Below are 15,103 nucleotides of genomic sequence, written 5' to 3'. Positions count from 1 at the left end.
CTGTTATAGATTCTTGGTGTCAATGTTTACAGGTAATATAAGCTCAAGATATAAAACCATAAATTGGGTCCAAGAATCCATTATAAAAAAATGACTGTGGCTTACAGGCCACAAGTTATAAAATTTCCTCTTCTATACCATTGCTTCACTTAAATCTGGGAAAACTAGAGAAATTTCTTTCCTGGGGAATTAGTGAATAATCTCTCTCCAACTCCGTATAACCAGCTGCAGGACATGGCTTGTCTGTGGCTCTTTTAAGGTCTTGCCAAACATTAGTAATTCCTCACGCTAATATTCTTATAATCACTGCTGTGTCCTTAATAACTTATTAACTCTTCAAAGCCCTTTCACATACTTTTATCTCGTGATGCTTTCCATGTGCTCTGATATAGGTAGAGCATCTATCATTTCACAGTTGAGAAATTAGGGCCTGGAAAGCCTAACATCTAGCTAGGGGCAGAGCTGTCCACCTCTAGGGAGGCTGATAAGAGGAGATCATGTTCTGGGGTCAAATAGCACTAAGGTCAAGTCCTAATTCAATCACCTACTAGATAACCTCCATGAGCCTCAGCTTACTAATCTCTAAATTGAAATAATAAGAAATACTTCATAGGGTTCTTAGTATAATTAAACTCATGCACAGTTCTGGAGTACATGGCACATAGATGTCTCAGGGATATGTCTTTGCCTATTATCATTCACCCACACTTTCACCAATTCCTTCCTCTGCATTTGTAAATATTGATTCATAAATCCATTATGTGACTGAATGTAGGATATGGTGTGGGATGATAATAATAATAATAAAACAGAACATAGATCGTGGGATCTGGTAGAACTAAGCCTGAATTCTCTTTTATTACTTATTAACTTGGGTCCCTGAGACCTGGGTTCCTTAGCTTCCTCATCAGTGAATGGGGCAATGAGTCCAACCTCACAAGGGTGATAGAAGGATCAAACCAAAGAACGTATGCAAAGCATCTACATCTGGAGAGCAAAAGTATTCAGTATTGGTAATCTCCTAACTTTTACATTCTCTGGAAATTAATCACATCCACACGCATGAAGATGTGTAGTCTGTCCTACATCTTCATTGCTCAAGCAACATTTGTGCACAGTGGAGACTTAAAAGTATGCTGTCATCCTGCTATCAGTCAAAAGGACAAGGGGTGAATCTAGGAAACTTCAAGGTCATTTTGAACCATGCTGACCAGTTTCGGACTAGGCTGGGGATTTGATCAGTTATGAGCTGAGTTCCAATGGTTTTAGTTAACCTTATAAAGTTTATGAATAATTTAATTTTTCTTTTAAAATAAATAAGACACAAAATTAGCCTAACAAAGACACTTTCTCAGACAGGGACATGCCAGCAACATCCCAGGAAAGTGTCACACCTGAGGACAGGTTGTCCTGGTGCATTCCTGAGGCCACTCTTTCACCAGGACTCCCACACAACACACAGCTATGCTCCTGCAGCTGCAATGAGAAGGGAATCTCTTACCCAAACCTCAGCCCCCGCAAACCCCATGTAGCAGATTTTTGCATTAGAGCAAAAGATGCTGGGCCAAAGAGCCCCACAGCACACAGCTGCTGATGGAGCATAAGAAGACACAAGAGAGACACATAAAACCCCACTTTATTTAACAGTTCAGGCTTTCCAAAACCACAATGCATCTCTTGCTTTATGCTCTAATCCAGTCATCTCCCTAGGTCCTGTCCTTGTCACTCCCTACATTTATTTTGCTTGACAAAATTTAGGGGAAAACATCTAAAAGAAAGCTATCTAAAATGAAACATAGGAAACAAAAACAGTCTGAAGTTACGTTGCCTAAAGAGGAAAAGAATCTACAATAGATTCTGAGGCAGCCACAGGGATCCTTTCTCACTAGTTCTTGTGATCATGCCAGGAAGATTTCAGACATGTCATTCAGAGTAGCAGACATGAGTTTTTCAGAAGGGATAAGAAAAGGGAAAAGAGGACTCTCTCAAAGAAGAGAGTGACTCTTCTCAGAGAGAAGAAAGACACACTCCTCTTGCCCTCCAGTCTTTTTGGGTCCTCAGGAATTTTCCTAGATTCACCCCTTGTCCTTTTGACTGATAGCAGGATTACAGCACACTTTTAAGTCTCCACTGTGCACAATTAAGGTCCAAGGCAACTCAGGGTCACTTTGGACCATGCTGACCAGTTCTAATTATCATATCTCCCTGAGTTTTGGGATCTATTCTGTGTAAGGGTCATAAAAGCGCCACCACCACCCCTCCCTACACACACATACAGGGTAACTTGTGTTCTTCTTATCAGCATTTTAGGGCTGCATTCCTCCTACAGATAACAGGTTGTTTGCTGAGGAATATAACAGAGCCCATTGACCTAAGCTGGGTAGGGCTTCAGGTAAATTGCTTTTGTAGGGGTCAACACAATGCACCCAGTATATGGTATCCCCTTAACCTCATGCCACTTGCTTATCAACACCACAAATTTAAAAACTGTGCTGTGGTTAGATGAAGACATTAACAGACCAGCTATGGTAGCATTTTGTATTTATTTGGTTTTGCAAAGCTTGAACCCCTGTAGATTCCTTGATTTTCTTAAATCTCATTCCAAATGTATGATTTTGGATTTTGTTTTTAAGAGATTAAGTATGACAGCCTCTTTTTGTTGGGCATATTTTGTGGCACTAAAAATGCTCTGACTTCAAATGTCAGGGTCATGACTCCCAGAAGCCATCACCATTTGCCTTGGTGAGCACCTAAACTTTGAGCACAGAAGAGGAGGGCCTTAAAAGGGGCACTGTGCCCTCATGGGGAAAGCACATGGGCAGTGAAATCCTTAATCACAGCAGTTTTCTAGAAAGAGAATTGTAGGACTGCAGTATAGCCTGGGTTTTTCTCAAGGCTGGTGTTTGGACTTCTGTTTGTTCCACAAAGAGCTCACAGGGGAGACAGGTCTCACTGCTAGCCTCCCAACAAGTCTAGAAAGCAGGAAGAGTGAGCCTTGTAGGTGAGGACTGGAGGAAGAAGAGTCCAGTTTTATACCAGCATCTCATTAGCTTTCAAGGAGGTTGGTGTATCAGTGAGATAGTGGGACCCTGTTTTCATCTTGTCTTGTCTTCCCTGGTTCTCTCAGTCTCCACTCTCACATATTTAAAAGAAAAAGAAGAAAAAGTGCTAGAGGAATTTTCCAAAACAAAAGTCAACTCCAGCACAAAGCCCAGAGTGGTCTCCAGTTTGATTTTATTCAGTTAACATTTAATATCCTTAAGAATGCAGGAGATTTTTCTCTCCCAATGGACTGTCAGGCTCCCTTTTTTAAAAGTATCTCTGAACATTCAAAGATGGATAGTCATTTTAAAAATCAGAGAACAATAGATTGCCCTGTAGTTAGTATTTCAGAGATACAAATAAAATCTAAAACCTACTTATTGAATGAATGACTGATCTGTGGGCACAGAACAAAAGCAACTTACTAAAATTGACCTTAGGATTTAAGAAAATATTCTCTGTCCTTCCCTGGACGAGACAATTGTGATTTCTTTTCTCTTTATGCAGTAAGGTCTGTCTTTCCCATCTTCACATTTCTTCTGGGTCCCTTTTCTTTTCTTATGGCTGTTCTTTATGTCTCCTTTCTTACTCCATCTTCATTCTGAGGTTCTTTTGTCTCTTCTTCAGTAACCCCTCCTCCATTAATAGGTCTTAATATGACTTTAGATTATTTTTTAAAAATATTTGGGAGTAAACTTTTATATTCTTTATTATGCTTCAACCAATTGAATTGAAAAGTGTTTGCTTTTCTCTGTGCTAATTACAGATTAATTAGTTGAAGTGTCAAATTGTTGGGAAAAAACTCACAGGAAGCTGACAGGTAATACTAATGAAGCAGCTTTAATCTAAGCAGATGACAAAACACATAACCACTGGAGAAAGAGATGCACTGCAAGTGTCCAGAGGGCTTGGGCTGGAGCCTTTGTCCTTCCACTGGGGATCACACAGAATCAGCTGTAAAGTCACCAACAGGATGTGTGCAAACAGCCCCCTTCCAGGGAGTCTGGTTTTGCTCTCCTACCGTCTCTGAGGTGAGCTGCTCAGGTGGACTTTCCAGCTCCCTGCCCAGCCTCAACTGTCCCAACTTTGCTCCACTGAAAACAAGTGCAGGGCATAAATCCAGTTATTTTTACTAAACAATACTGACAGTCTACTACATCCTGCCCTGAAACAACTCACAAGTACATGGTCGCAAAACTACTTTTATCTTTAGTTAATACATTTTGAGGTTTTTGCCAAGGGTCAGCAAACACTAGGAACCCTATAGATAGGCATTTGGTCCACTCAGACCTGTTGAGATGAATCACACTATGTACTGTTTTTCTTAAAAACAGAAATGCCACTAAACCACGCTTCATGTTTGAGCTGGAACTAAAATGGAGAAGTCAGAATTTTCAAAAGAGATTCCCCTAAACACGATTTAAAGAAAATGGAAAGGATGTGCAGCCATCGCAGGTCCTTCTCTCCACGTTGGCCTGCCTCCTTCTCAGCCTTCACCTTGCACTGTGTTATAGGGAGATGCTCAGAAACCACTCAAAGTCTGAATTCAAACAAAAGAGAGCTTTATTACCTAGCCAGGGACTGATTCCCCTGAGAGACTCAACCTCTGTGGGAGAATAGCACCCGACTGGCCTGTGGCTTGAATATTTAAGGGGGAAGATTATATCTCATGGAATTTTCCTGGTAGCAAGCAAGCAGACTACAGAGCTGGATAAAAAGCAGTTAGCAGAGCAGAGTCGGACAACCACATCTTGGGTTTGAGCAGGGGGCGAGAATCTACTTCAAAGCCATAAAGATCACTGAGACCACCATATCTTGCAGGGAGCACATTTTGTGGGGTACAAAGTACAGAAAAATAACTTTTTCAAGAAGACAGCTTTTTTGTTTCTATTTCTCAGAAACAGTCCTTGTAACGGTATTTTACTTTTTTTTTTTTTTACAGAAGCAGTAAAATAGAGTCACTTCGGTTATGCTTTACTTACGCAATCCTATAACAGTTCTTAACCTTATACTTGTCTTATGCAGCTATCTCTGTCCTGTAACTTAACCTATATTAATGCTTCTTTATGACTATAGTTAACCTATAGGTTTTTACACATACTTATTATCATGCTACAGACATCTTTAAATTGTTTGTCTATATTTTATATTGATTAGGTCATACCACAACAGCTTCATCTCCAGGATCGCCCTTTCCACCTCCTCCAAGGCGTGCTCACGTCTCTCCACAGCCCTCTCCCTCCTAAGCACCTCCTTTTCCCTCTGGCTGCCCCACAAAGCCAGGGTGCTGGCCTGCTCCAGGAACCTGCCCCAGTCTCCCTCGATGCACACGGGGAGCTGGGGCCCTGGGGGCCGTGGGTCCTGGCGCTGCCCCGCCTGGCAGTGGCCACTCTTCTCCAGCTCCTCCCTGTGCATGCTTTTCAGATGCTTCCAAAGAGCGGTGGTGCCCACATTAACCCCAGAACCACAGCTCACCTGCCTGCCACACAGGCAGCAGGTGGCATACTGGTTGGGATGGTGAGCAGCACAAGCAGGGGCCAGGTGGAAATACTCCCATGCTTCAGAAATCCGGATCCCCTTGTTGTGGGGTATCAGGGTGGGCACAGTACTCACAAACGGACCAAGCTCTCCGGCCTCACAGATCTCCTCCTCCTTCTTCATCTCCAAGTCTCCTTTTACCTGAATCCTGGTTGCCTCCTCTTCCACCGCTTCTCAACTCATCGTGTCTCCTTCCACTGTCTTCAGATGTGCCTAGACATGTACAAAACGTCTTTAGTCAAGCTATAAGCTGGAATGCGTATTGGGGAAGGGACTAGGGTAACTCTTGGGGACTCACAATAATGGTCAAAGGCTAGGCACACCTGGGGATGTGATATTTCCTCCTTTCTGCTTCACTGGAAAATTTGAGTCAGATTCAGGCAAAAGGGTCTATGAGTACATTTCTTCCACGCCCCAAATACTTGCTGATCCCTCCTTGAATAGGCCAGGAAGACAAAACATATTATTTCCTGTAACAAAGATATTCACTGCCCAACCAATATAATGCTTTTAAGTGAACTCAGTGTTCACCACATCACCCATCAAAACAGGCGTTTTTGCATATTGAAATTTTTAAGTTTTTCTCTTTATTCTTCTCCATGCTGTTTCTGTGTTCCTTGTTAGTTACAGAATGTGTTTTGGAAGAGGAATAGCCTCAGGATTCAGGCTGTTCAGGACTTCGAGGGCTGGGGCCTCACTGGCTCTTCTTTGGTAGGGAAAAGCAAACACAGATGATCATGAAAGAGAGAGACTCCCTTTCTAAGCTGTTTCAGTAAGCAGTCCAGATGCTGCAAGGCCTGCCAGGATCTGCATAAACAAGTTCCCAATGTGAGGTCAGTTGTCCCTAGAGAGGTTCCTCTGAGGCTGAGATTCTAAGAAATCTTACCAGCAGGCCTCCCTGCTTTTAGCAAGAGGGGCTGGCACACAGAGAAAGGGTGGGGCACATCCTCACAAACCTGGTGTTGCCTGGTTTTCCTCAGCAGGCAGCTCACCATACTCCCCTTTCCCTACCATGATCACCTTCCAAGTCAACAGCTAATAAAACCTTCCTGAAGCACCTTCCTCCAGATGCTTGGCTTATCTACCACATTTTAGAGATAAATAAATACATGGAAATTACCTTGCATTTTAAACACAATAATATTGCATTTTGAAAAAAACAGTTTGATTTCTCTCTCATGTGTTATTTCTTAAATTAGAGGGGTTTTTTATTTTTTGTTTTTTTCATCAAGCTTTACAACCCTGAAGAGTTAGGAAATCCCCCCCCCACCCCAAGACACAGTGGGTACTTACAAACCAGGAAGGCTCTGAACTTGCTCCTGATCTCTCTGGTGCCCAGTGAATGTGTTCCAGAACACCTGGGTGGTTGTTAGCTGGCTCTTAACCCCAGGAGGAAGACACCTCCAATTCTGGTTTCCTCCCACTTCCAGGAGAGTTCTGTTTTCAAGTGGGTGTGTCTCTGTTCATAAGGTTTCTCTGCAGCAATTAGACACAAAGGCAAACCTTTCTCCTCCCCTCTACCACCACAAAAGCTGTATCCAGCAAATGCCATGCAGCAAAACAGATTGTCAAGCACCTACAACTTTTAGTTCAATTTCCCCATGAGGAGATTATGTGACCTCTCAAGCAAAGAAATAGATTTAAGGCAAAAGAGTGAGGGTGAAATTTGGGCCAAAACCCACATATCTCAAGAACCTGTGATTCCAAATATTTTGTCCAATTTTCAGATCATGAGTTTTGACTTTGGGTTTGACACCTATGGCTGTTATAAATGCAGTCAGTAGAAAAGTTAAAGAACCTGCTGAACAGGGAAGATTAAGTGAAAAAAAAAAAAAAAACCCTAAAATTCAAAGAAGTATGGCAAGTTGGGAAATAGAGTTTGGAATGTTTTTTATTGTATTATGTAACTAGACTTGGAAAAACTACAATGCTTCTGGCTTCTACTCTCAGAAATAAAGGAATAGTCACCACCACTTAGGCAAAAATACACATTTAAGTATATATATATATATATATATATATATATATATATATATATATATATGTGTGTGTGTGTGTGTGTGTGTGTATACATACACACACACACACACACACATTTATTTTAAATTTGGGAAGGAAGATCTACCAAGAGGAGATAAGAATATGTTTAGGATGTCCATAAAAAAATAAAATAAAATTTGCATTGTAGAAAAAAAGATAGAAAAAGCATAGCCCAAAACATGTAAGGACTACAAGTTAAATTTCCAGTGGGGAAAAAGGGGTGGAAGAAAGATTCCAAATTGAAATGAAGAATTGGTAAACAAATAGGAAAACTTTAAGAGACAAAAATAATCTCTTTGTATAATAAAAAGCTAAATGTTTTCAAAATGATCTGATGAAAAGATCTTTGGGAAAGGTGCTGTCCAAACGTTGGCAAGGTAAATGGGGTTAATTTAAATAGTCACAGTATTTAATCTGTGGAAATGAGGAAATGTTACAAATCCAAGTCCTTTTACTCACTGCTTGAAAGATGCTTAGTGAATCAAGAACCAGTTGTTGTGTTGCATGAAGACACTCAGAAAACACTCGAAGTACAAATTTAAAACAAATTAGGGAGCTCTATTATATTACCAGGGACACTTCTGCCATGCCCAAATGGCCTTCTGACAGAAGCGTGCCAAGCTATCTGTAGTTCCAATATTTAAGGAAGAAAACCACATCTTATAGAATTTTCCAGGTAGCAAGCAAGCAGACTCCAGAAGCTGAAAAATCAGTTAGCAAAACAACTCAAACAACCACATCCTGGGTTCAAGCAGGTGTTTAGCAGGGGTGAAAGTCTACTTCAAAGCCATGAATACCACAAGACCACCGTATCCTGGGTTGAGCACATTTTGTGGGGTACACGGTTCAGAAAAATAACTTGCAGCAGAAGACAGCTTTCATTTTCATTTCTCAGAAACAGTTAATATGATAGTTTCACATGGGAACCATAAAGATGGAATCACTATGGCTATACTTCCTATTTTATTGATCTATGTTTTTTAATCTATAATCTATAACATTAATTATTGATTAACTCAGATCAGCATTTTTAAATCAGACCATAACAGAGCAAGGAAGAAGGTTGATTCCATAAACCAGCCAATTCATGAAGATGGTGAACTGGTGTCCTAAAGGACATCCTAACTCAGCTTGCATTTCAGGTTCCTTTCATCTTCAGAAGGGTAATTTAAGGTAGGAAGTGATTGATGGTAGCCTCGAAGGGGAAGTTGTAAAATCTGGTGGTTGGCAATCTGTTGATTTTACAAGTAGTCACAAGCTCATGATGACCCTACAAATCATGAAGACATCTGAGTTATTCCTTTCTTGGCCTGGTCAGTCTTGAGGAGGATGGTAGAGAATTTAGGGACGTTTCAGTTAAATCAACTTTATATTATTAGTTTTAAATAAACATTCCTTAAATAATTAATGAGGGGTGCACACTCAAGGAAGTGGAGGTGTTTTCTAGTGAAAGACCACAGAGCCGGGGTTAAATACAACATGGAGGAGGTGGAGCTAATTTCCCTTTGAACTACAAGCATGGCTATGGAAATGATCAATCTTACAGTCAGATGTGAACTCAGTTTTTTTTTTTTTTTTTGCATCTCAATCTCATCATCCTCTAATCATATACCAGCTCCTCCTGGCTTCTGGGGCAACATCCCTGACTCACATATGGTCCTCAAGATGTTCTACTAGGGAACCCACTCTACCTGTCTATGTGGGGGAACTCCCCACTACTTTACAACAAAGACCACCAATAGAATCCAGGCCCATACTTTCCCTGTCCACAAAAATGTGACTTTGTTTTCTAAGTAATTCACAGATTTCACTCTTTTCTGTACTCCTGTATAACTGTCCAAATACTTGGTGGGAATTTGCTACATAATTCTTTGTACTAGTGCTCACTTATTCCATATATAGTTAGAATCATGCATTGAAAAATTATATGACTCATCTCTCAATGCAATAGGTACATAATAAGTTAGTGAAGGGATTTTTACTTCTCAGCCACAGAACACATGTGTGTATGAGTATGTGTGTGCATGTACATTCTTATGCATATTTACTTCATATATTTTCAGATTTAGCATGTTCTTACTCGTTGAAGACAAATGGAAGTTCCCTACTAAAGACAGTTCTGCTTGCTCTACAAACACATATATTTGAAATTTCCTAGGGCATTTGGCCTCTGTTGAACCACTTTGGTCTCTGACTTTTCAGTTTCAGAGATCAGGAAGAGTTTTAGAACAAGAACCTAAACCAAATCTTGGAACACAGAGTCTGGAGGTCATATAGAATATTTGAAATCTCAGTAGTTTCAGAAACATGAATCAAAGCAAAAAAAAATTTTTAGTTGTAGATGGACACAATATCTTTATTTCATTTATTTATTTGTATGTGGTGCTGAGGATCAAATCCAGTGCCTCACATGTGAAAGGCAAGTGCTCTACCACTGAGCCACAACCCAAGCCCCTGTAAGAGTCAGATCTTTTCATCTGTTTTTGGAAGTTGATAAGAGATCTGTTCAGTGAGCCCACTGCCTTTGTAAAATAATGAAACCCCCACTTGTTCCTGATATTACTGTATCATCATCTTTTTGTGGGTTAACTGAAGATGGAAGAAATGAATCATGAGAATGGTTAACACATTGAACCTAATATAAACCTTTACAACATTTTTTTTTTTAGAATTTCATTCCCTATGTTTCTCTACTCCTTTACGGACTAACTGGAAATAAAAATCCATTTTTGGCATTTTATTGGATGAAATGAACTGAATTCTCTTTAGTTAATAATGAGTGTATTTTCAGAGATCTGGTTTTACTTTTTAGAAGATAAAATTTCATATTTTCTACATAACTGCCACATACATAACTGTCCCCATTGCCTTGAAAAAACACGTGTTGAATGAGTTGCCAGACACTGTCGTCTAGGTGATACGTAACCCCCTTTGAAAGTTTGCTTGTTTCCTGGGGATTCGATAGTGATGTACTGAGGGATGGTAAGCTGCACCTCAATGGAATCCCATCAGGAAAATGTTCCCTAACACCCTTCATTAGAGTTTCTCAGCTCTGTAGTTTCCAATTCTTTGGGAGTCACCAGTTTATAGAGTGGCACAGCAAACATCACCCAGCAGTTAATTGTTCTTTACTGGTTAACTATTATATTTTTCAATTGTGAATATTTGGGCACTAAGAACCTGGGCCAGGCATATATAAAATATACACATCTCTTGTTTAGCAAACAGGTTTGAAAGCAAAAATAACCGAAATGGGGACAGACCTTTATGGATCAGCAAGTCTTTCTTTATTAAGCAGCAGAATGGCACATTTTCAGGGGAGAAAATGGCAACTGGTTATAGTAGAGGTCTCATTTTTATAGAGTTTAGTGAGAGTTAATCATAGTAGAATGTGCAGTGTGACTTAATCATTAGAGACTTAATCATAGCAGAATGTGTCAGTTGGGCAGTCAGGAAAATAGTTGTAGAACAGGAAATTGTAAAAGTTCAGAGTTCATTATTTTCCTTCTCTCCCTGGGACCCACTGTCCACCTTTTCTCCCTGGGGTTGTTGTTTCCATATCCTTCAAGTTTAATTATAAGTGGAATTATAATTTTTTATGGAATCAGATAAAACAATAGGGATTCAATAAACATCACTGAATATTTTCACCGAGATATAGAAAAAGTATTATCCACAAAGAACAGTGTCAAAAATAAAGTCAACTAACCTAGCATCTAAGCTCCATGTTTTTGTAACATAACTATCTGTTCTTCCCCTTTTTTTCTTATTTGGATATGACATGTTTTACCAGGAAACACCTTGGACTGATATTGAGGTGACATAGTTCTTCAATAGTGCCCATTAACTGTTTTCCACTTCCTTTAGCCTCTTGATGACTTGATTTTTCCCATCTTTCAAATGGCAATAATAAGGCAAAGAATCAAGACAAAAAGTAAAAAATAACAATAATTAGAAAAATTCTTTACAAGTCAAAAGTGGTATAATTATATTAATGGTTTCTGTAGTTGTTGCTACAAATAATCTTTTACATTGTTTGGAAAACAGAATGTGTGCATCTCTCCTCCATTTTAATCTAACAATTTTCTTTTCTGGCCTTTGCCTGATATACCTTTATTTCTTCTATTCTGTAGTTTTTATTTAGTACTAGATTACTCTGCCTACACAAAGTTATGATTTCCCTTTTCCAAAACCCATAAACTAGACAGGTAACATTAGTGTAGTCCTAGATTCTTAAATTGACCTAGTGTCCTAGCCCTAAATGTATAACATCTCTGTAGGCAATAAAGTACAGCAATATGTATAGTAAACATTTTAATACAATCTATCTCAGAAATAGGTTGCCCAGTTAAAAAGAGAGAAAATCGTGTTTTGCCAAATTGTCTTGTGTGAACATTGGTGAATGTGTAAGGAGTACCAATTTCTTCTGAATTTGCAAATAATCTTCTTTATGTCTGTCCTAGAAAACATTTACCTGCTCACTAAAGAATGTGTTTCCCAAAGCAAGCCTCACATGGTTTATAGATGGAAGGTTTCTTCAAGGTGAAGAAGAAGGTAAAGAAGGAAATCAATGGAAATGGGTTTTAAAAAGAAAGAAATAAAACATCAGAAATTTTCATTGCCCAAGTTATCTTGGCATTTAAAAATAATTTTCACTAAAGGAAAATCATTGTCTTACCCATCAGATGCCATTTTCTGATGCTGCATCTGACTCTCCCATGGGGTGGAAGGTAACATTTCCCAGAATGAAGGAAACACAATTGGCTCCATCAAACCACATACAAGCACTGTTTTATTTAAGTGTTAGTGAAAGCAAATGTCTTACATGAGGGCAAAAACACTTACTTCAACATGTAGTTATTACTAATAAGTTCTCGGCTTTTGTAACATTGCTACCTGTTCTTCCATTTCTTTCTTATTTCAATACAAGATGTTCAATTTACTTAGCACTACTGCTTTAAATCAATTAAATAATTTCTACTTATTTTGTGAGGATCTGGGGCAAAGTTTGGGGCTGTGGACTCTGGAGGAAGTATATATAAAGGAACTGGATCCTTAACAAAGAACATGTTCACCAGGAGGGTTAAAAGTTCCTGGGGCAGAAACACACACTGAGACAAGCTCAGCACAAAACTGTATTTTTCATAAGTGGTAACCATGACAGCCACTGTCAAAACAATCTCAGACATCCCCTGCCTGGACAACAGGCCTTCCTCTGGGTCGTTTTCCCTTTAAGCTTAACATATTTTTAACAATAACTCAATCACAAAACTCTTGCTGCATGATTATTTTTAACTTTTAAAATTAAAAGCTTATGTGGATGATTAGATTGATCCCTTAGCATAGTTTATTGGTTGTGTTAATTAGTTTGCTTTAGGCAATTCATCCACAACAATAATATGATGCAATCTTAAAAATATCTGTTAAAGATTATTGTAAATATGTTCTATCAAATAAACCCTGCATAGGTAAAGCACCCAGATTTGATGTGCCCATTACTCTGAACCAGGAGGCTCAATGGTGTGGTCAGAATTCTATCAGTACACAATGGCATTTAACTATTGCTTTGTTAAGAAATAACTGCAAAACTAGCATTAAGAAGTTTTAATGTAAAGAAACTGTGAAAACTGGGTGCAGTGGTGCAGGCCTGTAATCCCAGAAGCTCTGGAGGCTGAGGGAGGAGGATGGTGAGTTCAAAGCCAGCCTCAGCAAAATCCAGGTACTAAGCAACTCAGTGAGACCCTGTCTCTAAATAAAATACAAAAAAGGGTTGTGGATGTGGCTCAGTGGTTAAGTGCCCCTGAGTTCAATCCCTGGTATCCCCTAAAATAAAAAAAAATTTTCAAAAATACTGTGAGAGTCCAGAAAGATCTGACCTATGGTGATAGACAATTTTACATTAATTCCCTGTGGCCATATGTGCTGTTTGGAAGTTGTACTGATAGAGGCAAACAGCATCCAATTTTTAAAGACTTTGCAAGATGCAAAATGCAAATACTTATAAATCTACAGCTTATTTCAGGGAAAGGATACACATAGAAACTCAATTAGAATATGTGTTATCTGCTACAGTTACAAAGAGTCCCTGGAACTCAGATGTGACCTACTCTGTACTTTCTCTGAAAGGGCCACAGCTGGAAGCACTTTCTCAGAGCAGGAACCACCAAAGAATGGTGTAGAACAGCACTGAAGTAAGAAGCTCAAAGTAGAGTCGTGGATGAAGTTATTTTTTAATTTTACACATCATGTAGGTATATTCTTGCTACATAACCAGACTCTACAAAAGAACCCTCCCAGAGTCTAACCCAGTCCAAGTGAAAATCATCAATGTCATCATTATAGTAAACAGTGCTGCTGAGCTAGGAAAATCTGCCCCTAAACCCTGGACCCATAGTCACAAACAAAGCAACACTACTAATCAATGCATTTCATACCTTGACCGCAGATCAGATCAACACTTTGTAGAAGCGCAAGCAAACACTTCAGGTTAATTCCAGGGCTGCTGAAATTGAGCATCACTTCATAGAAGCTACAGTTTGACTACATTAAGCCCCTGCATCACCATAAATTAGGTGGGTGTGGTGGCTCAAGCATATAATCCTAGCTACTTGGGAGGCCTAACTGGGAGAACTGCTTAAGCCAAGGAGTTAGATGTCAGCCTGGGCAACATAGTGAGATGCCATCTCAAAAAATAAAGCAAACAAAAAACAACATCAAATGATAAGGCCATGTCTTGGTATCATTATATGGCTGATGAAAAAAAAATGTTAGTGATAACCATGTTTGAATCTATTTTGTAGGAATAAACATTACCAATGAAGAGAGAAAAGGCAAAAATGGATTTCTGGAACTCAAGTCTATTTTAACAAGGATGCATGGTAGTGAACCAACCCAATCAAGTAACCTGACCATTTGGTGTATGGCTCTGTCTCCAGTCCCTGGAAATAAAATGTGGAATACTTCATCAGAAAAGATCACTTTTTCCTTAGGTGAGTTGTTTATTTAATAAAGTCAGTAAGGGCTGGACAAGACTGCCAAAAATTCAGAACATGTCTAATCAGAACAAAAAAAAGTACTCACCATTTCCATAATACTTTGATCTCAGAAAACCCTCTCCCTAATGCTTTACTTTCAAATTATCAAACATTTTCACAAATAAAATTTGAAAATAATATTACAAGAATTTCTTCAAATGAAAGGAAAGTAGATGATTCCTGTTTCCATAAAGAATTTCTGTTGAATACAGTAATTTTTGTTCAAATTCTATCAATCATAACTCTTAATTAGCATTTTTGTTTATTTGCCACATAACAAAGATTAATATAAATACTGAGGATTAATAGAGATTAAAATGATCCTAAAATTTCTTCTAATTCATAAAAAATATCCAATTGTTTACAGCATATATAATTTGAATACTTAGAAAGGGGTAAACCATATTTGCAATATAAATACCATTAGGAAAAGGACTATAGCCTAATGA

At 38.9% G+C, this 15,103-nt stretch overlaps 2 protein-coding genes across 3 annotated transcripts in view; one reads left to right on the top strand and one right to left on the bottom strand.

Annotated features, from left to right (window-relative positions):
• Nucleotides 1-15,103, top strand: part of Cd96 (CD96 molecule) — a 90,541-nt gene that overhangs the window by 35,540 nt on the left and 39,898 nt on the right. For both annotated transcript variants that reach the window (XM_027935965.3, XM_027935964.3), the window contains 2 exons: nt 12,084-12,174; nt 14,421-14,609. In XM_027935965.3, coding sequence (XP_027791766.1) covers nt 12,084-12,174; nt 14,421-14,609 — 280 coding nt within the window. The remainder of the gene's footprint in view (nt 1-12,083; nt 12,175-14,420; nt 14,610-15,103) is intronic.
• Zbed2 (zinc finger BED-type containing 2) lies at nt 3,864-6,594 on the bottom strand. Its single transcript, XM_071615761.1, is given in 4 exon segments — nt 3,864-4,494; nt 4,497-4,542; nt 5,206-5,750; nt 6,537-6,594. Coding segments are annotated over 4 exon segments (681 nt in total). The 3' UTR covers nt 3,864-4,462.

Source organism: Marmota flaviventris, chromosome 8 (genome assembly GCF_047511675.1).
Source record: "Marmota flaviventris isolate mMarFla1 chromosome 8, mMarFla1.hap1, whole genome shotgun sequence".
NCBI classification, from domain to species: domain Eukaryota; kingdom Metazoa; phylum Chordata; class Mammalia; order Rodentia; family Sciuridae; genus Marmota; species Marmota flaviventris.
The sequence above is the reverse complement of the archived record's forward strand: the minus strand, read 5'-3'. Positions and strand labels throughout refer to the sequence as shown.